The sequence below is a fragment of the Mirounga angustirostris genome, unplaced genomic scaffold, assembly GCF_029215605.1.
Source record: "Mirounga angustirostris isolate CCGP_5_RB_7025 unplaced genomic scaffold, mMirAng1.0.hap1 SCAF_5, whole genome shotgun sequence".
Lineage (NCBI taxonomy): Eukaryota > Metazoa > Chordata > Mammalia > Carnivora > Phocidae > Mirounga > Mirounga angustirostris.
Window position 1 is genome coordinate 140403171 of NW_026991713.1, and position 25548 is coordinate 140428718.

General features: G+C 64.5%; 1 protein-coding gene across 1 annotated transcript; it reads right to left on the reverse strand.

Annotated features, from left to right (window-relative positions):
- Positions 1–371: 371 nt before the first annotated feature.
- On the reverse strand, positions 372–6288 carry TEKT4 (tektin 4). Its single transcript, XM_045871524.3, has 6 exons — positions 5755–6288; positions 3681–3751; positions 3172–3315; positions 2447–2669; positions 1591–1745; positions 372–623 (listed from the first exon to the last, which is right to left on the reverse strand). The coding sequence occupies exons 1-6, from the start codon at positions 6286–6288 to the stop codon at positions 407–409; spliced, it is 1344 nt and encodes a 447-aa protein (XP_045727480.1). The 3' UTR covers positions 372–406.
- Between the last annotated feature and the right edge of the window lie 19260 nt (positions 6289–25548).

The following is a 25548-nucleotide window of genomic DNA, read 5'->3' on the forward strand; positions in this document are numbered from 1 at the left end:
AGCTGGGGCTCTGGTCATTGCTGGAGTGACAAGTGCTGTGGCTTCTGTGGCAGCAGGAGGGGACACTTCCTCCGCAGGGTCCTGCAGGCGGCTCAGGAGGGCAGAGGGCCCCCATCTGAGCCTCCGCGGGCTCAGAGCTCCTGGGGGGCCAGGCCACTGGTCCGAGGTGCGCAATGCAGGGGCCTCTACAATCCTCTCCAGGTGGTAACCGGGGCCGCCCAGGCAGCAAGGACGGCCCTGGCAAAGGCTCTGAGCCCCCACCTCCCACCGGCCTGGCCGGATGGGTCTGTAGATCAAGCCCACCTGCCCAGGCTGCAGCATCTGGACTCCACCCAGAACCACATGGACAAGTAGAAAGTTAACATGCTCTTTATTTGAGGGGCACACGCCGTGGTGCCAGCCCCGGTCACTGGTAGCCAGCCAGCTGGAGGATGGTGGGGTAGCGGGCACGGTGGGTCATGCACTTCTGGCGGTCGATGAAGAGGCTGTTGGTCTTGACGGCCAGGTCCTTCTCCAGGTTCATGCGCGTGTCCTCCAGGTTGTGCAGAGACTGCTCTGCTTCTAGAAGCTTCTCCTTCAGTGCCACAAGGGACATGTTCAGCTCCTCCACCTCGCTCACCAACCTGTGGGGCGGGGGGAGGGAGGTGTGAGCTGGGGCCTCCGGGCTGGGACGGGCAAGGCCTAGGAGCCCTGATGAGGGGTCCAGGCCAAGCTGCTGGGCCGTAAGAGGACCCAAAAGTCCCAAAGGGAAACCTGCCAGCCACGTGGAGTGGGCTGGGCCGGGACACCACACAGGCCCTACAGCATGTGGGAGAGGGTGTGTAGCGTGCCCGCAGGGCCATGGCGCTGGGCCTGAGCTGGGACTTCTCCTGGCCTGCCCTGCCGCCTGGCTGGAGGGGAAATCCCGCATGGGCAGGGCTCTGCAGGGCTGAGTGCAGTGACACCACGCAGCAATTCTACGCAATGCCAGGGGTGCGCTGAGGCTCCCAGTTCCCTTTATTCCTGGGGCCTGGAGGCTGGCTGGACGGACCCCTGGCCCTGCACAAGGCCCCAGTCCCTGGGGCGTGCTGAGGGCAGGAGGGAAGAATGCCGGGCAGGGGTATTCTGCTGACGAGGGCAGCTGGTACTCGGTAAGTCAGGAACACTAGGGACACGATCCCATCTTGGCTTTGAGCCAGGGCCGGGGCCACTCGTGCTGTCGGGGGTCTGGATGGCGTGCCCAAGGTGGTGTGGGCAGGGCAGCCGGGGGTCTCAGCAGCTCAGCCTCTCAGACCCCGAGATCCCTTTCAGGGATGATTGTGCAGCACGGGGTGAAGCAGGAAGAGCTACACTGTCCCTGACACTTAGTGCCCAAAAGGCACATCCGTGTCTAGTCGTGCTGGGCAGGGGTGGGGCGTGGGGACAGCTCCGTGTGCAAGCCTGTGTGTCTACGCGACAGGCCCGCAGGCTGCTGGGAGCGGGGTGTTCATGGGGCCCAGAGGCCAAGGGAGGCCCGGCTGGCAGGGGGGCGGGGGGCGGGGGCCGGCACGGAGGGTGGGTGGTGAGCTGTCCCGCTCAGGACCGCCCCGGGGACCACAGCCACGGCGGCACCTGAACTGGGCGGCGTCCCGGCACAGCTCCACGTTGGGCCTGTGTGAGCGCTGATACAGACGGGTCTGGGCCACCTTCAGAGGCGCCTCCTTGTCCTTAATGGCCTGCTTCAGTGCTGCAATGTTGTGCTCCTGGTCCGTGACCTCCTGCAGTGTCTGCAAACAGGACAGTCCCTGGGGGTGCCGGCGTGACCCCCACCCCACCCCTCCTCCTCGCCGGCCCTGTCCACGGACTGGGGGGGGGACGTATGGAGGCAGGAAGATATGTACAGCCACCTCGGCCCTGCCAAGGGCACCCAGAGGGTCGGGGTGGGACAGCAAAGCCTGATGTCCACAGCTCTGGCCTGAGTGCCCCACCCCACCCTGCTGGTCACCAGGCCACCTACCCTGGTGAAGAACCGAAGAGACATGGCGGCAGCAAAGGGCACCCTGAGAGCCCGGGGTCAGGGCCCTACCAGGCCCAGCCACCACCTGCCACCTTCCCTCTTTCTCATGCTTGACAGCCACTCCCAATGTCACCTGGTTTTTCACTGGCTTAGTGAGGGCCCAGGGAGGAGTGGGTGCCTTGAGCCTGGGGTCCCTCAGGATGGACAGGACAGAGGAGGGGCCAGGACCAGGCCAGGGTGTGACCAAGCCAGGGGCGGGGCTGGGCCACAAGGAGTTTGGTCGCTCTGTAGTTACAGATGCTCAGCTCCAGGGACAGGCCTGGGCAGGGGACCGGACGTGGCCTGGGTGGGGCCGGGCCAGGTTGGGGCTCGGGGGCGGGGCCCGGGCAGGGGGGGCGGGGCCGGCGCGGGTGGATGTGACCTGGGCGCGGGGGCGGGGCCCGGGCAGATGGGGCGGGGGCGGGGCTTCACCTTGTGCAGGTGGTTCTTCAGCTTGTGGCACGCGTCCTCCAGCTCCTCACAGCGGCGCCCGAAGGCCAGGTTCACAGCGTCGCACTGCAGCCGCAGGTCCTCAGCTGTGTCCCGCAGGATGCAGTCGATGAGCACCCGCAGGTTGACCGAGGCCAGGCGCTCGCGCTCCGCGCGGTATAGGTTTTCCTGGGTGAACCGGGCCCACGTCTCCGGCGTGGAGGCGCTGCGGGCAGGGACCCGCCGGCGCCGCGGTCGGTGGGGGCACTCGCCAACGGCTCCAGCCCACCCGGCCCTCCCGCGCTCCCCGCTCCCCGAGACCACTGCGCTCCAGCACAAATCACCACCCCCAGCGCGGCTCCGCGGCCCCCGCACACACCGGACCCTGCGTCCCGGTGCCCCCTTCGCGCCCCCAGTGCCCCCGGGGTTGCGCGGCGTTGTGTGGTGGCTGCGCGCCCCCTGCCAGCCGCTCGAGGAGCTGCAGGTAAGCCCCCAGGTCCTGCCTCCCTCCGCAGTCCCCAAGCCCCTGGTGACCTGTGCGGGGCTGGGCGCTTGCGGGGTCCTGCTGGCCGGCCCAGCCTAGGAGCAGAAGAGCTGCACCGAGGGCCTTCCGTGTGAGGGCGTCAGGGGCCGGGGACCTGGGGGAGGGTCCCCAGCAGAGGGCGCCGGGGTGGAGACAGGTGTTTGGGGGAGGGTCCCTGGGAGGGGCTGGGGCTGAGGTGGCCCACCTCTCCTCGAACTTGGCAGTGTGCGGGTAGAACTGCACCTCCGTGCTCTGGTTGTGGTAGAGGGAGCAGGTCTGGTCGATGCTGTAGGCCTCCACCTTGTCAGACCAGTCCATCTCACACGTTTCCTTGTGCTCACGGTTCAGCCTGGGGTGGGCGGGATCTGCGTTTGGGGTGGGTCACTGGGTGCCACCCCCAGGAGCAAGCACACACCCCCATTCTCCACTGAGAACCAGGCCACCTCATCTGCCCAGTACGGGGGTCCTCAGGCGCCAACAGCGCCCAGGAGCACCTGCTCCCTGCCTTGGAAAGCTGACCTGGGTTCTGGACGCCCAGGCCATGCAGGAGTCTGCACCCCCACCAGTTGCCCCTACCTGTTCTGCATTCCTGTCTGAGACCTGGGACAAGCCCCCACCTCTCTGAGACTCCGGGCCTGCTCACCCCAACTTCCTGCCCAGCGTCAGCCCAAGGGGTGAGGAGACAGGGGCGGGCGTGGGACCACTGAGACCCACCGGATCTGGTTCACGGCCTGCATTATGGTCCTTTTTAGGAGCTCTTGAATGTTCCGGATAAGCTCGGCCTCCTGGGGGAGAAGACCCCACTCCCTGGTGAGGATCTGAGGATAGCCAGGCTGGTGTGGGCCCATGGTCAGCCCCTTAAATGCCCAGGCCAACACCTGACCCCTGGCTGGGTAACCTCGGGCCGGAAAGCCAGCTTGTTGACCTCCCGTCTCTTTCCTGGAAGACGAGGGATGAGCCCAGCTCTTTCTCATTGGGTTTATTCTGGGCTTTTGAACATTCTGTTTGGTGTAGCAGAGCGTGGGGTTTTATCCTGGGGGCTTCTACCAGCTGCTGGGACTGTCACCAGAGGCAGCTCCCGCTCACCTGGCACCCACCCAGCAGCCCCTGGGCTCTAGGGGCCATTCCCTGCAGCCCTCCCGCCCCAAGCACTGGTGGCCAACAACACCCTAGGAACGAGGGGCCCTCCCGGCCTGCCCCTCGGGGCCTTGGGCTCAGAGAGGCCCTCTCCCCTCCACTGAGCGTTCAAGGGGGACCCTGTGTGTCTTTCTGCTACTACAATGGCTCTGTTTTCTGTGCACAGTCCCCCTCCCCCCATTTGGATTTTGGCCTCTGTCTGGCTCTAAACCCACGTATGTCAGGGTCTGTCCCCTGGGTCTGTCTCCCGGGTCTGTCTCCCTGTCCCCGGACCATTGGTGTTTTCACATTGGGAGGGGTGGGGGGAGGGGGTAAGTTTCTTGGCTCAGGGCAGGGGCGTTGCAGCCAGAGCCCCGGGAGGTTGTTGAGCAGCTGAGTGTGGGGGTGAGGTGGTGGGGGACCAAGGAGGGGGTTGGGGCCTGGGAGAGGGGAGGGATTCAATGTTCTGGGCTGAGCTTGGAGTGTGCAGGGGGTGCCCTGCATCTCCCAGGAATGCCCACACCCTGCAGTTCACAGGTAAGCACCCCCCCCCCCCCAGGCTCTGAGAGGTGCCTGGAGCAGGGGACTGGCCTGGGCAACTACCTGATCCTTGTGGGGCTGCCCCAAGGACAGGTCCCACTGAGCATGGAATGGGAAAGACTCCTTGTAGTATGACCATGGCCTCCATCCCACCCTCACCCATCCACACTTAAATACTGGGCTGGGCCTGGATTTCCACCACAGGCATCAGAAAGGGAGCGCAATGGTGTGCGAGGCCTTCAAGAGCTCAGGGTCAGGCTTAATCTGAATGACCTAGGGTGACCTGAGGGGCTGCCCAGCAGGTGCCAGGACCCAAGGGACCCAGGACCCTGGCCCTGCCTGCCTCCCAGACCTCAGGCAGCCACCCACAGGACTCAACTCAGGCCCCTCCCCATCCTTGGGGTGTGTGTGGAGGAGCATCAGGGCTTGCAGATGGACCTGGCCAGACCCCTCCCCGCCTCAGTGGCCTCTGAGTGTCCCATCCTCAGGCAAATATCCCCAACACACGTCCAGGTGTGACTTCTATCACCCTTACCCCAGGATGAGCCATAATGGGGGTGGGGGCCCTGCAGGGGCCCTGGACATGGGATTGGGGTGAGCTGATGTGGGGTCCAGCTCCAGCCCCCATACCTTCTCAAACCCTTACACTAGGACCTGCCCCCAGGCCATGGTGTCCCCAAACCAGCAGGTCCAAGCTGGGGCCCACCTTACAAGGAGCTGAGCCTCACCCAGGGTGCACTGTGAGGACCGGGCTCCAGGAAGGTCAGACCGGGCACCCTCCTGGGGTCAGGGATCGCACCTCCATCCTGGATGGCCTGAGCACTGACGCCACTGCCCCAGCACCTTGTTGGTCCCCAACCTACAAACAGAGCCAGCGTCTCTGTGCCTGGGTGTGGACCTGGGCGTGCGCTCTACACATGTCTGCATGCGCCAAGGGTTACATGTTCTGCGTATTCCTGTGTGTGCAGGGGGGCACGGATTTCCCGCGCCCGCGTGCGCCCACCCAGTGTCAGCCCGCGTCATGGGGGCACATGTGTGAACCCGCGGCCCTCGGCCCTGGGCAGGCCTCGCTCCCTGGAGAGTGGGGAGGGCGGCCGGGCCTGCGGCTCTCGGGGCGGAAGGGGCCACGCACCTTCAGCAGCTCCATCTCCACGTGGTCGCGGACGAGGTCGGGGTGCTGGCGGCGCTCGCGGCACTGCAGGTTATCGGTGGTGATGGAGAAGGGCACGGCGGTGGCGTCCAGGGTGCGCTCCAGCCGCTGCTTCTGGGCCAGCAACAGGTCGGTCTCGGCACTCAGCTCACTCACCTCGTGCTGCAGCTCCAACTTCCAGCAGTGCATGTCCTGCAGGCGCGCGCCCACCTTCCCGGTGGAATCCTCCTGCGTGCACTGTGCCAGGGCCTCCGTCGCGGCCACCAGCTGCCGGCTCTCGTGGCGCTGCCCCTCCGACCGGTCGCGGTCGGCGAAGGCTTGGTGGTAGCGGGCATAGCAGTTCTGGAACCACTCGTCCACCAGGTACCTGGCCGAGCGGAAGCCAGCGGTGGCCAGGCCCGAGGACGTGTAGGCGCCCGTGTTCCGGGCCACGTCGTACAGCTTGCGGGGCAGCTCGCAGGCTGGTACCGTCTGCGGGGCCAGCTGCTGGGTCAAGAGCACGTCCGTCTGCGCCATGGTGCCAGCCAAACCCGCTCCCCCGGGGGGGTTCGAGGGACGAAGGAGGTCAGCAGGGCAGCTCCGGGCCACTCTGTGCCCAACAGGACACTTCTGGTCTCCCCAGCGACAGGTACACACAAGCCGTCCTGTTGCTGGGCAACAGGGCCCCTCCCCTAGCAGCTCTCTTAAAGGGCCAGGCAGGCCCCCACCCCACCCATGCTGGCCCACGTGTGGCGTCTGCCCAGAATTGCACCTGGGACTGTGGCCTGAAGCCAGGCCCCGTTGTCCCCTGCTGTCCTACTTGTCCCAGTGGGAAGTTCCCCTGGACGCGGGGTGGGGGTGGACTTGGCTTTGAGGGGGAGTTGATTGAATTCAGCCTCCGGGGGATACCTTGGAGCCAGACACCCAGGTCTCCCCCACACAGGTGGACGCATATCCCGACAGTGTCCCCAAGGCCACGCAGGTCCAGGCTCAGGAAGTACGCCTGGTCCCCAGGGCACAGCTCATCCCGGCCCCATCCTGGTCAGCGAGGCAAACGCCAGGGGAGTGCCCAACATGACCAGCAGAGGGCAGCATTGGCCGCAAAAATGTTACGGGGAGGGGGCGGGACAGCGGTTGTGCTTGGGCAGCGGTGCCTTCTCCCTCCACGGCCTGCTGCCCCTCCCCTGCCTCCCGTGGCCTACTGGCCTTTCCTCCCCACCCCTCACTAGCCCCATGGGAGCCCCCCAACAGTCCACCTGCAGGATATGCACGCCCCCCCCAGTTCCACAGCCCCTACCCCTCCACTCCCCCCACTGTCCCATCCGACTTGGGCCACACCAGCCTCAGACCTCAGATACACCAGCCTCGGCCTGGCTGTGCCCCCTCCTGGGGGCCTGACCTCTGTGCCCTGATGGCAGGGGCCATGGGGCCCAGCATTTCCACCCCCTGGCACAGAGTAGGTGCTTCATAAATGTGGGCCTCAGGGACAGTCGCCCCAGATTTCCCCAACCGAGACTGAACCTGAGCCTGTCCTCAAGGGCAAGAGGTCAGGGGGGCCTCTCTGCTTTGTGTCTCCTGATGGCATTGGACACACATGGCCCACTCAGGATGGGGCCAAAGGGGAGACCACCGGCCCCACCTGTCCACACAGCGTCTTTTCCCCGAGGCCAGAGCTGCCTGGGGTGTGTCCCCCAAGAACCTGCTGACCCAGGGAGCTTGCTGAACACGGGGCAAGAGCCAAGCTCGGGAGACCCTGGGGACGTGACCGGACATGGCCCCCGAGGCAGGTGCTCTGGGATGACCGGGCCCCACAGCAAGGCTGGTCCACAGGACTTGCCTGGGTGCCTGTCAGGGGCACTGGGCCCCCCACCCCGGACAGTGCAGATCCCCTGCCTCCCCGCCCACAGTCCAGAGACAGAGATGAACATGCCACAGAAGATGGCTGGGTTGGAGTCCGGCCCTGTCTACCCCGTGGCTGGGCAGGTGGTCCCGCACCTTCTTCATCTGCGCAGGTGGGTTACGCCATCCGCTGCGTGGGGCTGCTATGGATAAACGGCTGGCCCGGTGCCCAGTGCTGGGAGTGACCAGCACCCCCCGGCCCCTTCCTGCCCCCCAGCCTTGCCGGGTGTCTGGGCTTGAATCCTCAGTCAGGTCGATTGCCAGTGTTGGGGTTCAAAGCAGTAGCTGAGTGATATGCAGGCTTATTGGATTTGTTTCCAAATTGCATTTGGGACGAGAAAATTGAGTCTTGGGACACACTGAGGTACTCGCCCACTGCCCTTTCCCCTGCCGCGTTCAGACAGTGGCTTGGGACCTGCCGTGGGGTCAGGGAGGCTTTGAGGCCCCCCAACACTCCCTCCAGACTGTGCTTGCACATTCCCAAGGACAGGGAGCTCCGTTCCTCCCAAGGCTGCTCTGGAGGACACCTCCTCAAGTGCCTCTGCCTCTGGGGTTGGTCCCTCTCATGAATTCCGCCTGTGGGCGGCCTGGCCTGGGCCTGTAGCCGGGGGCCCTGATCCCTAGAGTGAGCTGGGGCAGGGGGAGGCAGGGGAGGGGATGGCTGAGTAACGATGCCCCCCAAGAGTTCCCTGGGGCCTGTACCTGTACATGACCCCAGGCTGCTACTCTCCCTTTGCACAGAGGGACACTGAGTCACGGCCAGCACAGCGGGAGGGGGCAGTCTGCTGGCTCAGCCTCAGCTCCAGGACCCCAGCAGGAGGAGCGACACAGAAAGGTTGCAGGCCCTGGCATTTCTGGGAAGCCACCCACAGGGAGGGGGACCGGCGGGGCCTGGAGGATGGCCAGACACTGCCCTGACCCCTCACCTTGGGCTCCCAGCAGGCATCCCGCGGGCACCTGGCCCCTCACCTCGGGCTCTCAGCAGGCATCCCGTGGGCACCTGGCCTCACCTTGGGCTCCCGGCAGGCATCCCGCGGGCACCTGGCCCCTCATCTCGGGCTCCCAGCAGGCATCCCGCGGGCACCTGGTCTCACCTCGGGCTCTCAGCAGGCATCCCGCGGGCACTTGGCCCCTCACCTCAGGCTCTCAGCAGGCATCCCACGGGCACCTGGCCTCACCTCGGGCTCTCAGATGCCTGTTGAGGCACCTGAGGTGTTGTGGGCACCTGGCCTCGGGCCAGCCTGGTGGTGGCTGCAGAGCCCCTGACCCCAGCTCTGCAGAAGAGTGCCCCGGACACTGGGCAGCCCAGGGGAGGCACACCAGCACTCCACGAGTCTTTATGGAAGGCCTGTGACCCCAGCCCCAGATGGGGCTTGCACACAGTGGCCAGTCCAGAACGAGTGTGATCCATGCCATGCCCATCTCCCAGGCCCCCTGTGAGCACCAGGACTGGGTGGGCCTGGCGAGGAGCCCAGCCCGCCTCAGGCCTGCTTTGTGCCTCCCGAGGTTGCCCAGCTTCACAGACTCCAGCCACCTCAAGGGGCCCAGGTCACACAGCCGTGAGGGGAGCCAGGGGAGCAGACTCAGCCATCCGGCCCCTCAGACCGCAGTGCGCCCTCTGCTCTCCCACCTGCCGCGACAACTCAAGGAAGTGTTCAGGCTCCTGGTGCTTCCCCGCCCGTCTCCCGGACCCGCGGAACATTTTAATCACCGGAGGAGCTGAAGGGTCTCAGACAGCCCTGAGCCTGGCGGATCCCATGTCCCAGTCCCAGCAGGTGCCACCGGGGAAGAGGGAAGACTGCTCCCCACCCCGGGCAGGAGGGAGGAAGAGCACACTCCCTCCTCCTGGTCCAGCAGAGTGTGGACGGGGCCCGAGACCTGGGCTCTGGGAAGGGAGGCCCAGAGGGGGAGGTCCCGGGCCGCTGTGGAGGTCCCCTTCCCCATGACAGGAGGGGATGAGGAGATGCGGGTGGGGGCCAACATGCTGGAGGGGAGCGCGGCTGCAGCCGACAGCCCCTGGCTGCCTGCCAGTCCAGGCTCCATGTCCATCCCTGCACTTGGCAGGAGGGAGGCTGACAGAGGCTGGGGGCTCCCCTCCCCGGGCAGAAGGTGGGCACTCAGGACCACGAATGCTCCCCTGTCCACCCTGCACCTGGGGACACCACTCACTGACCGGGTTCCCAGCCTGAAGCTGGCACTATGTGTGGCCTCCGCGCTGGGCAGCTGTGTCCCCCTGAGGGCTTGGCCCAGCCCCTGGCAGCCTGAGACATCATGGCCCAGTCACCCAGGATGTCCCCTGCTCCGTGGCCTGGCTCTGCCAAGCGAGGCTTTGGTGGTCTGTGGCATGGGCGGCAGATCTAGACCGCAGCACCGGAGGCTGCATGGATCGTGCCTCAGTTTCCCCGTGTGTGAGCTGGGGATAAAGGCGGTCCTTCCCTCGTGGGTGTTTGAGGATGGAGTGACACTGTGTGTGTGCAGCTCCTGGTGTGGCCTGACCCCTGACCTCGTTCCCACTGGAAGGCTCTTGGTCAGCCTCAGTTCCCAAGAGGTCCTCCCGAGTGCAGTCTGTGGTCTGTCCTGGGCGTCCACCCAGAGAGGGGCCGCGGGGGGCTGGGAGCTGGATACCATGCCCCCTCACCCTTCGTCACCCCCCGGCCCTCCATCCTGCAGAACCAGCTCCTAGAATGTGGATACAATATTCAGAACGTGGATACGTCCACGTTAAGGGGTTTTTAGAAGACTCAGCGAAGCTGCAGGGTGTGGACCCGAGCTATGGAGGCAGATGACATCATGGCGCGGGCGGCCTGGGAGAGGCTCCAGGTATGGGCCAGGCAGACCGGTTAGTCCGTGTGGACGCGGCGGCACACAGACTGATCCCCTTGTGTCTGGTTCCAGAACTTTCTCAGCCCCCCGATGGAAACGGTCCGCATCATCAGTCACCCCTGCCCCATCTCAGGATGTGCCCGTTCTGCCCGTGTCGTAGAGATGCGATCACACGAGGTTTTGGCCCCTGCCACCTCCAGGCACGTCCACGGGGCAGCGGGTGTCGGGCTGCACTCCTTCTCGTGGCCGAGTCGTATTCCCCTGCGTGAGTGCGCTGCGGCCTGCTTATCCCCGCGTCCTCCAAGGACAACCTTCTGGCTGTCGTGGACAGAGCTCTTGTGACTTGGGCACACAGGTTTGTTTGAACAATCGTTTTCAATTCTTTGGGGGTACATTCACCGCTTGAAGACTCCCGAAGCCCAGGACTTTGAAAACGTGGCGATGTGGTGAGGGGCCCGAACGACCCGGCACCGCCGCCCACACCCTGTCACCCAGGGAAAAGCAGAGCGCTGGACGCCCAGTGTGGGCGGGCTGCGGGGGAAGCCGCACATGTCTGTCCTGTGGCCTGGCCTATCCGTGAGCTTTTTAGAAGCACTTTGTCAGGTGGCCTTGAGAGACATGAGCCATCCCAGTCCCTTCACACCCGCCCTAGAGCATGATGGCAAATTGGGAACATTTTTCAAAGGAAAGGGAAATATCACGGTTCCAAGGCACACAGCAGTGGGATTTATAGTCAGAACAAAGACGAAAGAGGCCGCATAACCTACGATTGGGCAGGAGAGCCACCGGGAAGGCTCGGCTCCATGGCCCCAGGGCATCTGGGGTCTAGACACAGACGGAAGATACCTGAGACGTGAACACAAAACAGCGTTCCCTCAGACGTGGAGCACAGAGCCACCTGGGGCTCTAATTACCCTGTGATGAGTACAGGCTTTGCTTCCCACAGGGAGTGAGCTCCTCGTCCTTGGGGGAGTTCAAGCCACCACTTGTCAGGATGTGGTGGAAAATCCTGGAACAGGACAGGCTGTCCATGCTGCCTGAGAGCGCGAGCTCCCCACTCCAAGGACGCCACACAAAGAAAGGGAAGGCTTCCTCCAGTCTTCAGAGGCGAGTCCCGGGGGCGCCCCCCAGCTATGCTCCATCTGCCAGCCCCGAGGAGTGGCCGAGGCATCAGAGACAGTTCGGGGGACTCCAAGCAGCTCACAGAACAGCCACCATCCCTGCCAGGTGTTTCCGATGTCCACAGGACTTGGGCCCCTGCAGCCGCCCCGCACACACGTGTTCCTTGTTCCTGTGAAGCACGTGCCCACCGGCTTCTGGGAGAGTCCAAGCAGCTGGAGGGAGAAGGGGACAAGCCTCAGGTGCAGCATACCTGCCTCGCTCTGCTTAAACACACCTGCGTGCAGACGCGGCCAAGAGCAGCTGCACTGGGCCCACCGGCTCCGCGAGGCCGGGTGCCCACACCACAGCCCGTCCACACTCAGTGCCTGGCCCGGTCTCCTGGACCTGAGGGGCCGTGGGCTCTGTCCCTTCAGCCCACTCCACCATGGCCTGTGCAGGGCACACAGGGGCTGAGACCCGGGGGTCCCATCCTCGGGCTCCAACGAACGTCCCCTGAGAACGTCGGCAGGTGGAACTCATCATGGAGCCCGTGGGGGCCTGGAGCTGCGCTCCCCACTCCTGCCGGCACCCAGCCTTTGCCCAACCGACCCCCGACTCCAAGCCTCCTTTGGCACCTACCTACATCTGTTGGATGCTCACTCTGGGGGTGCTTTGGGTCCCCAAGCACAGATGAGGAAACAGACACGGAGCTGTGAAGTCACCCCAAGGTCAGACAGCAGGGACCAGAGGACTGGAAGACTCCAGAACCTTCTTCCGGTTCCGAGGCCGGGGCCGCTCTGGGCGCAGCTGTGGGGGGCAATACCCTCCCTGTGTTTAATTCCCACCTTCTGGGGGCTGGGGGGCTGCCGCTGCTCAGGAGCTGAGGGGAGAGGGGGCCAAGGGCCAGCCCCGGGGCCGGCGTGGGCCAGAGCTCCCCAGGAGCAGCGGGCCGGCCACAGGCCGGCCACGTCCCCCTACAGCACGTCACTTCACTGGCCTCCAAAGTCAGTTTTAGCAGAATGTTCCCATCAGGAGTTTCAAGGCAGATTTTTCCATCAGGTTTCTTTCTAGAAAGTGAGTCTCCTGCGGCCGCGAGGCTTCTTGTCCTCATTGACCCCAGGGGCCAAGGCCAGAGCTCAACCCCAGTGGGGGGAACCTGTGGGCCCCAAGTTCCCGGATGGACCCCAGGCTCCACGCACCTGATGGGGGGCACCTGTCCCCTCCCCTGGGGCCGAGGACCCAGCCTGGTGCTCGGGGAGCTGGAGCCAGACCCCAAGTGGCCCCACATCCTCTGCTCTGCCGTAGGCACAGGGGAACCCCCAATGGCCCTCTAAAGCTAGGTGAGGCTATGTTCCTGCTTGGGTGGATGACATGGGGGAAGGGACCCAAGTCCCTCGTGGACACAGCATTCAAGAGCCGGTCCTGATTCTCCCTCTGCCCTGCCCCTGACAGGGGACCTGTGACACACCACGTCCCTGAATGAGGACGTGATGGGGCCTGCGACAGCCCACAGGGGACCTGCGGCAAGACAAGAAATAAACCTTTGCTGTGGGAAGCCCTCGAGGTGACCAGACCTCAGTTAGCACAAGGAAACCCAGCCCATCCCAACTGACTCAGGCCCAGCCAGGATCCAGGTCATCCCGGCTTCTCACACCCATCCTCCCCACAATAGTACCATCCCAGCCCCACCCTGGAATGCCCTTGGCCCCACTTCCTGCGAGTTCACCTCGCCTCCAGGAAGTCTGCCCTGATTGCCTCTCCTACTATCATATCTCCTCCTCCTCTGCCTTCAGTGGGAAGCACACAGGACCACCCTGGCATTTATAAGCCTTCGCTGGGAATAAAAGGAACTCAGACCAGCTAATGAAATGAAAGAAATGCCCAGGGCAAACCCAACAGTAATGAGGAAACCAGACGGAAACTTCCCTACCCATGGGGGTTTTTGAGACCATGGGTTTCAAGGCTAACAAACCCAATGCTCTCTGAGTCACATTAGAAGAGGTATCATGTCCCAGATGAGGGAGGTGATAACCCTACTCCACACCACACTGGTCAGAACATGCTTGGGAGATTGAAGGAGAATGTTCCAGAAGGTGGGTGTTGGCTAAGTGGGGCATACCCAAGGGACAAGGCAGAGCAGTCCGCAAGGGCAGGGACTGACACCACACCCTTGGGGAAGGATCTACGGAGGCACAACTCTGGGAGGAGGGTTCAGGGCTGGCTGAGAGCATCAGCGAACTCCACCCTGTGGTTCAGCCCCCCAACCTCTTGTGATGCATGGACCCACATTCTAACAGCACCTAGGGGGTGTCCCTTGTGGTCTGCCCCCGTGTGTACCATCGTCACCCTGGTGTCCTTCACACCTGTCACCCCCGGGGAGCCTGCTGACCTAGCGTGCTGGTGGGGGCCCCGTGATGCACTATGCGGGGGTACCAGCGCAGGGCCCGGCTGACCTGGGGAACCTGGGCCCACTGCCCACCCCTCATCCAAGAGTTTCTGCAAGAACAGCCAAATCCCTGATTTATCAGCTCAGCTTTATCTCCAAAACCTCCTACAATTTCCCAGAGAACAAAATTAAATACAGGATTTAGGAGAGCTTTTGCGTCTGCCCAAGCAGGGCCAGGAACAGACTGACGTGGCGAGGCCGCCGGTGCTGGGGCTGTGGGTGGGCAGGGGAGGGGGCGCCCCAGCCCCCCACCTGGCCCAGCTGCCTGTCTCCAGGGGCCTGAGCGAGGATGATGGGTGGGTGGGGCCCCGGGCCCTGTTGGGGTGGACGCACGCACGCACGACCCTGTCACGGGCAGGCCAGGATTTCACTTCGCTTCCCAGCAGCCAACCCAAGGCCTGGCCAGGTCAGGGCATCTCCAGGCCCTCAGACCCCAGGCAGGCGACAGGGGCTGGGGGGTGGCCTGAATGCACCCCGACCCCAGGGACCCAGGCCTAGGGGACAGCAGAGGGCTGCCAAGAAGGCACAACGCACAGCATCCCCAAGGGAACCCTGGGCCCCTGGGCTTTGGGACCTTCCCTGGTTGACCCTGACTGCGTGCCCTCAGACATCCGTGTGGGGGGCCATGGGGGAGGCTCTGCACCCCACCCCCAGCTCTCCAGCAGCCCCAGGTCAGTTGTGGCCCCAGCGACCTTGGGCCACCCCGGGGGGGGGGCGGGGTGTCGGGAGGGAGCAGCCTTGCTCTGAGCCGCTTCTGATGCTAAGAGGCTCCAGAAAAATCATCTGCAAATGCTTTTGTGGGTAATGGAGCCGATTAGGGGTGTGTGGGCACCAGATAAGAGCCGGGTGGGTCACTTGGAGGGCAGACACAGAGGATGGCGGGGAATGCGTTCTCTCCCCTTCTCCCTGCTCCCGACTACCCCTCCCTCTCATCCTGTCCCTGCAGTGCTGGTCGGTCAAGGGCACAGAGCTGCACTGAAGTCAGGCCGCCCCGTGGGCCCCACATCCTGCCCATGTGCTGTGTGACTTCCAGCAAACCCCTGGCCTCTCTGTGCCTTGTCTGCAAACCAGGAGCCATGGTGTCCTGGCTGGGGTGTGTCCACAACAGAGTGTCTAGCCCTCGGCCTGGCGGGCTGCAGGGCTATGGGAAGCCCAGCGGTTCCTGTCCCCCCACCACTGACCTCTCAGTTCCAGGTCCCAGGGGCCCATTAGGGAGCTCGAGGGAGAAGTCCCATGGCCCTCCCACAGCCTGCGAGGGTCAGGGGCTGTGGGGACCCCCGCGGAGGCCCTCCTCCTGGCAGGGGTGGGGTTGGGAGCCTGACCTTCTGCAGCAGAGTTCTGCTCTGAGGCAACGTTGCCCCCAGGGGACGTTTAGCCATGTCTGGGGGCATTTTGGCTGTCACAGTGGTGGGGGAAGGGGTGCTGCCCAGCTGTCTCCAGTGCCTGGGACCACCCCACCACGAGGGATCGTCCACCCAGAGAGCTAGCAGTGCTGAGGCGGGCGGGGTGAGCCTGCCCCAGGAGGGACTCATCGGCTCTTTCCTGCGGGATGTCCTGACAAAGAGGTGCTCTGTTCACAGACCTTCTCTCTAAGATAACGCTCGGCCAGCAGGAAACAGGACACGGTGTTCCCTAGAACCGCCAGCCCAAGGGCATCCCAAGGGCATCTGAGGGGCCAGCAGCCTGTGGCGACACTAGGAGCCCAGGCCATGTGCCCGTGGCCCCAGAGACAAGCAAACAGCCCCGAGCTCCAGCCCCTCTCGGGACCGTAGGGACCGGGCTCCGCCCAGCGCTTAGCCCAAAGAGGCCCTGGAAATAGATGCAGAGGACATCGGCTGGACAGGGGCACTGAGCCCAGACAGTCCTCGTGGGAGCGATGGACGCGGTGCGGAGCCATGTAGCAGGTGGAACCCGGGCCCCCCGGAGTCACGGTGTCTCCACCAGGAGAAGGAGCAGCGGGCCAAGTGCTGGGAGATCAGGGCAGGGACCATCCACCCACCAGGCCTCCCCGTTCACCCCAGCCTGGGCCCTCCTGCCCTGCCGGCCCCTCCCCTGCCCGGAGACCTGAGCACAGAGGTCAGAGGTGGAGCTCAGCCCCCAGGTCATCTCCCATTCACATTTCTCCAATCCTGACTGCGTTGCTATTTGCAGTGGCCTCAGCTGTAGACGTAGCTCCTGGGCATGGATGCCCCCCACAGGCAGGCCGCCCAAGGTGAGGCCGGGACCCCTGGATTGCTGGGTCTCGGAGTCCACGGACACCCCCACCTCCGCCTGGCCCGGCTGCTGGAGGAGCTCCAAGGGTCAGTGCAGACACAAGCGTGGTCCCCAGAGGGACAGGGCCCAAGAGGCAAGGGCTCTGTCGCTGCCCTCCGCACGCCAGGACCTCTGCAGGACCATCCCTGAGGGCGAGCAGGGGCCATGGGGGCACCCGGGTCCTGGTGCCAGGCCCTGACCCCACGGGCCCACTGCAGACCTGCTCTCTGCCCACCGGAGCCCCTTGGCTTGACCACGGACCCAGCTAACGTCCACCCTCTGGGACCCCTGTAGGGCCGGCTGGTTCCTAAGGATTGGGGTCTTTGTGGGAGGGGCACGTGGGGGGCAGCCCCCCATTAGGGACTCCCCCCCTCACTGCCCCTGGGCAGCTCTGAACAGCCAACGGTGAGCCATCGACCAGCCGCCATGCTGCCCGCACGAAGGTGGTCAGGGCCGGCCAGCCAGTGGGGGGTGCTCAGCCCTCCAGCCAAGCTAATGCACTTCGCATTATTGCTGGTCCTGCTTTCCTGGAGGAGAGCGAGGCCCTCTGAGGGCCCTGCCTCTGTGAGGGAGCAGCCGCCTCGTCCTCACAGACACCATTTGCTCGTATTTACTGGAAGCTCTTTTCTGGTGAGCTCCCCCCCACCCCCGGCTCCTGCTTCCACCTCCCGCAGCTCCCTGGCCTCCTCCTCTGGTCAGGCTGACCTCGCGGGCCCAGAGGGCCCAGGTCACTGTCTCCAGCCCCTCCACCCTGGGGTCTCCTCCTCCAGGAAGCTCGCTGGGCTGTCCTCAGCTGGGCCTCCAGGGCCCCCCACACCTGTCTCCCACAGCAAGTGGTCCCATGAGCACAAGGGCCTGACAGGCAGACAGACCTACAAGACTCATGGGGCCAGAGGCTACAGCCCCCCCTGAGCTGAGCCAGTGTCCCTTCTCCACGCTGTGACCATTGCCAGAGCCCTGGAGGGGCCACAGCTGGCTGACTGAGAGCGGCCAGGGTAGGTGAGCAGGTGTGAGGTGCGTCGGGGCTGGCAGAGCCCTGGCCACCCCAGCCCAGCTGAGCGGCCAGCTCACGGTCACAGACTGAGACCCCGGCCAAGCACTGGAGCATCTCCTGCTGCCCCGAGGGCTGGCACGGAGATCCAGGGGGAGGCCTGGGGGGCAGCTGGGAGGGCCTGTCTGCTTGGAATAAGTGCAGAGGGAGGGTGGGGCTGTCCTGAGTCCACAGAGTTTCCTTTGTATATTACAAATTAATAAAAGCAGCGAAAGACTTAAAGACGCATTTATTCACATTCTGCATAAAGTATTAGCTGTCCATGTTCAAGATTACCACGATAACCATTATTTAAGGAGACACGTTAGCTTGCAAGGGCTGTCATAACAAAGGAGCAGGAACAGGATGGCTTGACACAGAAATTTATTTTTTCCCAGTCTGGAGGCCGCAAGTTCTACATCAAGGTGTCACGGGGCCGTGGTCCCTCTGGAGGCTCCAGGGAAGGATCCTTCCTGCCTCGTCCGGCTTCTGGTTGCTCCTGGGGTCCCTTGGCTTGTGGCTCATACTGGTCCTGAAGCCGGGATGGGCTCTGGCCCGGGGTGTCTGCCAGCCAGCTGGGGCCCGGGCCCCATGCAGTGTGTTAGGGGGACAGGGTAGAGCAGGGGGCCTATGGGATTTGATTCCCGCTTGATGGGAAGCTAGCACCAGTGGGCGTGCAAGCAGGGACTGGACCCCATTTGTCCTGTTAACAGATCTGGGGGGGAGAGGCTGCCTGTCCCTACCCACTCCCAGCCCTGGCCAGAGAGGGACACAGATGGCCCTGGTTTACTCTGGGAATGCGGTCTGTTTCTATGACGACAGGTCTCCGGATCTTGGTGGAGAATTGCTCACCAGGCCTGGGGACTGGGGGTGAGGGGGCGGAGGCCAAGCCGGAGCCCTTGTCTCTTCCCCTGCCCCCAGGCATGCCCCGCTTTCTGGGCGTGCTGGATGCCCATGAAGTGGGGGTGAGGAGGGGCCAGGCTGCCTGGGGAGACAAAGTCCCCACCCCCCAGGGGGGGGACCCGATTTACAACATCCCTGCCCCATATCAAAGGGGCAGACGCCTTTATACAACCAGACGCACAGCATCCTGCCCTGAACTTTGGCCCGCCAGTGACGTGGATGATAAATTGTTATTTTTAAACTCTTTAATGGTGCATGAGGACCTAATGGGGTTTGCCATCGAGTAATGGTCCCCAAATCAATAGGGAGAGGCAGGGTTTAGCAGGGCTGCTGCCAGGTCAGCCGCCACCTCAGTCCCCACCATCTGCCCCACCCCCCAGCTCAGCCCCAACACTTTGGAAGGTTCTGGAGACCCAGTGGCCCAGGAGATCATCTCTGGAAGGACAGAGTTGGGGGTCAGGAGGACCCCCAGGTCACAAGGACTGGGGAGCTGGATGCCATGGGCCTGCAGCCCCCACCCAGCGGTCTCTGCACCTGCTCTCTCTCCTGGAGGCATCAGAGGCCTCAGGACCCCCACGAGGTGCCTGTGGCAGGCGGGGAGCCCAGGAGAGGAGGGGTCGCATGGCCTCACTGCCGGGTCAACAATGACAGCCACAGAGGGTGGTGGGCACGGTGGGCAGGCACCGATCGAGCCAAGCGTGTCTCACGGCTCTGGGGCTTCCGCAGGGCATCCGCTGCTGGGCCAGCCGCTGGGGAGGGGGAGACATGGCCCCCACATTGGGCCTGCCAAGTGAGACCTTCCTCTGTTTCTCCATTCAGGTCTAGAAGCACAGGCTTGTCCCCAGGGCAGTGCTTTGCCCACAATTTCCAGGGTGAGTAGGGCCAGTGTCAGCCCAAAGGGAAAATCCTGAATCTTCTGCCCTAGGCCACAAAGGCCTCGTCCCAGCCGCCAGCCCCTGCCGGAGGGGTGCATAGGAGGGTCTGGGGGGGCTTCTCCGGGGGGCTTCCCAGAGAGGCCCCAGGGCCTGGGAAAAGGGTTTGCGAGCCCCGTGCTCACCCTTGGGAGCCAGACCAGGCTGCTGCTGGCTGAAGGGGCTGAGGAGCAAGAGCCTGGGCTCCCTGGGTCTCAGCTCCTGCCCACCCCCCTCAACCACCCCCCTGACTAGCTCTTTCCGGGCCCTGACAAGGCCAGGGCCCCGTGGTGCACGGTCTCCGGGCGCCCAGACTGAGCCCTGGGGCTGTAGAAAGTGCCCGGACATGCTCACTAAATGTCCTGAGGGAATAAAAGCCACAGAATCCGAGGTTTACCCAGAAGGCTGGTGCCGGGCGCTGTACTGTGAGCCCGTCAGTCAGAGGCCGGTGGTGGGGAGGGCTCCCCATCAGCACATGGGCAGCAGAGCCCACCCCCGGCCTAGACTCAGGCCAGCAGGGGCTGGGGAAGCTGGTGGCAGCGGGCCAGGCAAGCGGGGACTCCTGGCCCTGGACGGGGCGGGGGCTGGTGGGGGCCTCCTCTGCACGGACACCCCCCAGTTCGGAAGGGTATCGTCAGCCACCGGCACCCGGGACCAGACAGAGCGAAGGTGTCCTGTTTGAAATCTTACGCAAGCCTTTTATGCTCAATAAAGGGAAAATCCCTAATCTATCTGACTCACATGTGCAAATCAGCAGCTCCGCCTCCTAAGAGCCACAGAGCTCTCGGTCCATCTGCTCATGTGGGGCTGTGACTTCACAGGTGGGGGGTGTTGGGAACCCCCGGGCTCAACGAGGGGGGCCTCCGCTGAGCCTGCCAGCCTCTGGGGGGACCAAGGCCTGGATGTCTGGGTGCGGCTCGGCCAGACACTGTGTGCCAGGACCCCAGGCCACTCTGCTGGCCTTGCTCCTCGGCGGGGGTGCCCAGGTGCTCAGCCTCTGCCTCAGGGGCACCTTCAGACCAGAGACGTCCTGGTCTACACAAGGATGTGGAAATGAAAGGGATGGGGGTCCCGATGTGCATGGGGCACAGCGAGCCCAGGGCCCGGGGGAGACTCCTAGTGGGGGCAGATCAGGCACGGCCAAGCTGCTCAGAGGGGCTGAGCCCACATGACAGGTGGGGAGACCGAGGCAGTTGTGGGGTGGTCAAGGATATGGTCACAACCAGTCAGCCCCCTCCCACACGAGCGGCCTTCATCCTCCTCCCAGGCCCCTCACTGCCCAGCGGGTCACAGGGAGCACCGGATCGGTGGGAGGCCCGGGGAGGACGGGGGACCACAGAAGGTGCTGGAGAACCCGGCTGCCCGCAGGGTCCCGAGTGAGCGGGGCTGGGCTGTCTGGTTCACCTGGCCAGGTGCTGGGGAGGGTCCTGCGCCCGGCGCTCTGTCATCATGGGGCTTCATCAGCCCGTGTCTGAGAGCACAACGGGGGGCCCGGGACACGCATCTCCCCCTGTGGGGACTCTGCCACCCGCACTGAAGGACACCGTCCCCTGCTCCGTCCACTGACAGCGCCTTAACCAGCGGCAAACTGTGAGTGTTGGAACCCCGAGCTCCTGGCCCCCAAGAGCCCAGACGCCACCAAGTCACCGCAGTTGCCTGGCAACCCGGCTGCCTGCGCCCCAGCCCCCACGCCCACGCAGGCCAGCCTGCTCTGCGCAGCACCTCCAGCTCAGCCCATCTGGGGGGGGTCTCAGCCTCTCAGATGTGCCCCCGAGCACCCCTGGGCCGGGCTGCAGGGTGGGGGGGGCTCCTGGGCTGGTGGGGGGCCTGAGCACGTTGACCCCCCATGTTCAACATCCGACGCCCAACCCCAAAAAGAGGAAGAGGGCGTCCGGCCCTCCTGAGCCTGGAATGACCCCTGGTGCTCAGGCCTCTGGGCCGTCCTCAGACCGGGAAACCAGAGCAGAGCAGCGGGTCCCGTCAAGGTCAGGGGCTGCTTGGCGTGGATCAGAGGCTGAGACAGCGGCTCTGAGAGGTGGAAACCTGATTTTAGGCCAGCGGTGGCATGCCCCCAGACACGCCAAGTGTGATCAGAGGCTCACCCGCTCGGGTGTGATGCTCCCAGTTAGAGATCTCATCAGAGCCGGGGCAAGGCTCCCTCCGCCATCAAACCCGGAGGTGACCCTGCCGCTGGAGCTGGTACTGGGCCCCGAGACAGAGGAGCGCCCTCCCCACCCCGGGCGGAGCTCACCCCTTTGCCCCGTTTCACCTCTGCACCCACCCTCCAGCCCGGGACGCCTAGCCCCCTCTGGCCCCCTCCGGCCCCCTCTGGCCCAGGGCCTGGGCCCTCCCTCCCTGCAGCCCCACTCTGACTGGGGGCTGGGGGCTCTTTGCTGAGGTCCTGTCTGGAAGCAGGCTGGCCACACATGTCCTGACCCCACCGTGTCGGGAACATGTGCCCCCTGGTGCCCTCAGGCCGCGGGGCAGGAGGCTGATCGTTCCTGATGCTCGTGCCCTGCAGACAGTGGTCGAGGGGCTGTCCAGGCCGCACCTCAGGTCTGGTGGGGGGCTGTGGGGCCCCTCATTGTCATGCTTCAGTCCTCACCGACAGAGCCCACACACCTGCCCTCCCTCTGCTGCCCACAGGGGGGTGGGGAGAGGTGGGCGGACAACGGAGCACACACCGCCCTGGCATGGGCTTCAGAGTATGGGCCATGTGACAATGCGGGGGACCCGGAGGCCGCTTGGCAGGCTCCAGAGGTCCCCTGTGCCCTTCCGCGTCCCCCAGGTCCCCTCCCCACCTGGCTGCCCGAGGCTGACCTCTGCCCTCCAAGGGCTTCTGGTTAGGTTTGGGCAATGGGCCAACCTCTGGGTCCCCGGAGGAGGGGCGTGGGGTCTCACTCAGGGCTGCTACCTGCCCAGTCATGTGGTGTCCCAGATCTGAGCCACAGCACCCCCACTCCCAGCAGCCCCTCCGTCCCTGTGGCCCTGAGGTCCCCACAGCCTGCCCACGTGTGAACAGGCACTCCACCTAACACCCCAGGGCAGCGGTGGGGAGGGGCCTCTGGGGGTGGGACCATCTGGCCAATAGTCTCGCAGAGATGGGCCAGTATATCCAGTGGGCCAGGCTGGGGGTGGGCCTCCTGAGAGCCTAGGGGTCCTGAGATGGACTTCCTAACCCAGAGCCAGCCCCCGTTTTCTAACCGGTTACACAGCTGGGGGCCCCACAGCCACTTCCTGGATTGACATAGGGGTTGGAAAAGTGGCCCCCGCCCGGCTCCCCTCAGGGGCAGTGGGCACTGGGCGTCTCGGCCGGGAGCCGGCACAGGGCTCTGGGAGGCCCAAATGTAACTGTTTTTTGGAAACAGAAAAGCAGTATTTGCATTTCAAGGCCATCAGCCCTGGAAACCAAATATTTTATTTTGGGATCAGGCCACGTGTGCCATGACAAGCAGGCACCCAGAACCCATTGGGGGAAAGAGGTAAGTGAGGACTGAGCCAGGGGTCCTTTGCTGCCTTGGTGTGCCCACCCTGACCCTCACGGCTGCCCTCTGAGCATCGAGGGGGGACTGCCTATGCATGGGGGGGGGTAGCCTTGACCAGGCACTGGACGATTGTCCCCTGGCCGGGACCTAGTGCTCCTGGGTCCCTGTCGTGGCCTTTGCACTTGGCCTGGCTTGCTTCGCTTCCTGTCTGCGCCCACCCGCCCCACCCCACCCCCAGCCCTCGCAGATTTTCCTGGGAAGCCTTCACCAGAGCCCTCTTGTCCGAGTCTCTTCCGGGAAACCAGCCTGACACCAGCCTCAGCCTCCCCGTGCCCCAGGTCCCCCCCCCCCCCCCAAGCCTCCCTAGCTCCGTGCTGGCCTCTGAGAAGCTGCTGTTTGCAGAAACCCCCTCCCCAGGCCCCAGTCCGTGCTTGGAAAAAATACCAAGGCAGAAGCGCCCTGTGCCTCGGGTGGTTGCAGCTGAGTGGGATGGTGTGGGCGGCGTGGGTCCCAGAACAGGGGACTCCCTGGGTTGCCCACCTGAGAGAGACAGCTGGGGGTAGGGGTTGCTGGCGTTGTCCTTCAGTCCCCACGAAAGGGTGCTGGGAGGGGTCCTGCTTTCCTGCTGGCTGGCTGCTCCTGGGGTCCTGGGCTGAGTCTTGACTCTGCCTCAGTGCCAGCTCTGGCCCCCACCCCTCCAGGCCTCCCTGTGTCCATGCCCACATCCCTAGCCGTTCTGGGGACAGACCCGCAAGTGGCCAGGTGTGACGCTGTCCAGAGGCAGAAGGCCGGCCAGAGAGGGGCTGGGCTGGGGCCCTTTCTTGGTCCTGCTCCTGATCCCAAGTCCTGCCATTTATTTCCGAGCCGGCTGATGAACAGCACTGTGATGGGTCCAGTGGTGGCCCCAAGAAGGCACGTCCACATCCTGACACCAGGAGCTACAAAGGGGATCTTATTTGGAAAAAGGGTCTTTGCAGATGGCATTAAATGAAGAATGTTAGGATGAGATCATCCTGGATGAGAGTAGACTCTAAGTCAATGACAGGTGTCCTTAGAAGAGGGGCGAAGGCAGACAGGAGCCCCGTAACGATGGGGGGATCAGAGGGACCTGGCCACATGCCCACGGTCGCCTGGATCCCCCAGGAGCTGGAAAAGCAGGAAGGACCCTCCCGGAGCCTCCGGACGGAGTGTGGCTGTGCCCTGCCGGCATCTCCGACTTCTGGCTCCAAACCTGTGGGAGAGTGGATTTCTCTTGCTCTGAGCCCCAGCGTGTAGAAATTGTTCCAGAAACCACAGGAGCCCCACACTCAGCTCTGGCTCACACGTGGTGGACTGAGGAGCAGAATTTCACCAGCCACAGCCACTGGCCTAGGGGTTCCCCCATCCTGTCCACAGAGAGGCGGTATCTGGGAAATAGGGAGTCAGCCCCTCCTCCTTCCTGTTCAGTGAGGACCCCAGGGGGACTGAGTCTGGGCCCGCCATCCCCATGGGTCCCTTGTGCCAGGGCCGGCCCTGGGGCCATCTGCAGCTTCTGGAGCTGGAAAACCCATGAGCAAGGTAGGCGCACCCCCGGTCAGCACCTCTGGCACGTTCCCTTCATGCCCAGGCCTGGGCTTCTGCTGGGATCTGGGGCTCCCCCCAGGGTGAGCAGGGGGGCAGGCCGGGGTCCTGGAGATGTGCAGGGCTGAGGTTGTTCTGGGGGCTGTGGAAGAAGAATGGCGCCCAGCACTGGGGTACCGGGGTGAGGAGGGTGGGGGGCAGGCAGGTGACCTGAGGTCCTCCCAGGGAGCACAGGGGAGGGTGTGGCTGTGTGGGCAGGAAGGGTTCCTGGCTGGGGCCCCTTCTCAGGCCCTCCAACAGCCCCGGTGCCCCCTGCCCTCTCCCCTTGAGGTCTGTGTTGGGGGGTGGCTCCTTTACCAGGTCACTCCCAATGACCTTCGTCCCCCAACTGGCCTGCCGCCCCAGGAGTCTTCCTCCTCTCACCACAGGGACCACAGGGACCAAGGCCCCGCCAACACCCCCTCCTCGTCCTAGGCACCCACAGGGCTGACCACCAGTCCCCGCTAGCCTACAGCCCCAGCCCAGTACTGGGCAGGACCTTGGGGACGACAGGCAGTGGGGGCTGGGGGCAGCAGGGACTCGGGACAGGCCTGGAGTTGAGGAGGGCACAGGGGATCAAGTCCTCCCTGGAGGGGCCCTCCCCTCCAACACTTCTGCCCCTGCCAGGTCAGCACCCGAAACAACCCCAGGGGTGGGGCTGGACCATGGTGCGGGCGAGGGGAGGGGCCACCGGCCAGCCATCCCCACCCCCTCCCTCTGCCACACCTGACAACACCCCTCCCCCCCCCCCCCCCCCCCGGCTCTGGGGACCTCAGCATCCATCCAGGGCCAAGTCCCTGGACTGGGGCCATTGCCACGGTTTGCATTGGTCCAAGCAGGAGTCCTCCTCCGAGGGACCTGCAGCCCTTGCCTGAGCCCAGGCAGGAGGGGCCCATCCCGCACCCTGTGCTTGAGAAACTCTCATGCTGGCCCTTCCAGACAGAGTGCCTCTCTGCGGGGCGAGGACCCATGCAGACCCCCCACTCCTACCCCCCGTGCCCTGAGGGCTGATGGCTCGGAGGAGCAAGAATGCCGCAACAACACACTCCAGATGCGGTCTTGGTGTCCTCTGCCCTCAGACCCGAGTCCATCTGCCAGGTAGAACCATGGAGGCCAGCCCCACCCACAAGAGCAGAGGGCCCCCCTACAACACCTCCCAGATCCCGAGTCCCCCCCATGCCTCTCCCATCTGATTCCCCAGCCCTATAGGCAGCTGCCCCACTGGGGGGGACACTAGAGGCACCAGGGTCCCCAGGGCAAGCCCTTGGGTTTGGGTTGGTCCCACCAGACCTTACCTGAACACACCACTGCTAGGGTTTCCCACGAGAGCCAACATCCACCCATCCA

Bases quoted from the DNA above. Each gene is read 5' to 3' on its own strand.
- TEKT4 (XM_045871524.3), bottom strand. From the start codon at position 6,288: ATGGCGCAGACGGACGTGCTCTTGACCCAGCAGCTGGCCCCGCAGACG. The intron at 3,752-5,754 runs GTGCGTGGCCCC...CTTCTCCCCCAG, and splicing joins TGGAGATGGAGCTGCTGAAG to GAGGCCGAGCTTATCCGGAA. The intron at 2,670-3,171 runs GTGGGCCACCTC...CCCTGCCCGCAG, and splicing joins ACTGCCAAGTTCGAGGAGAG to CGCCTCCACGCCGGAGACGT.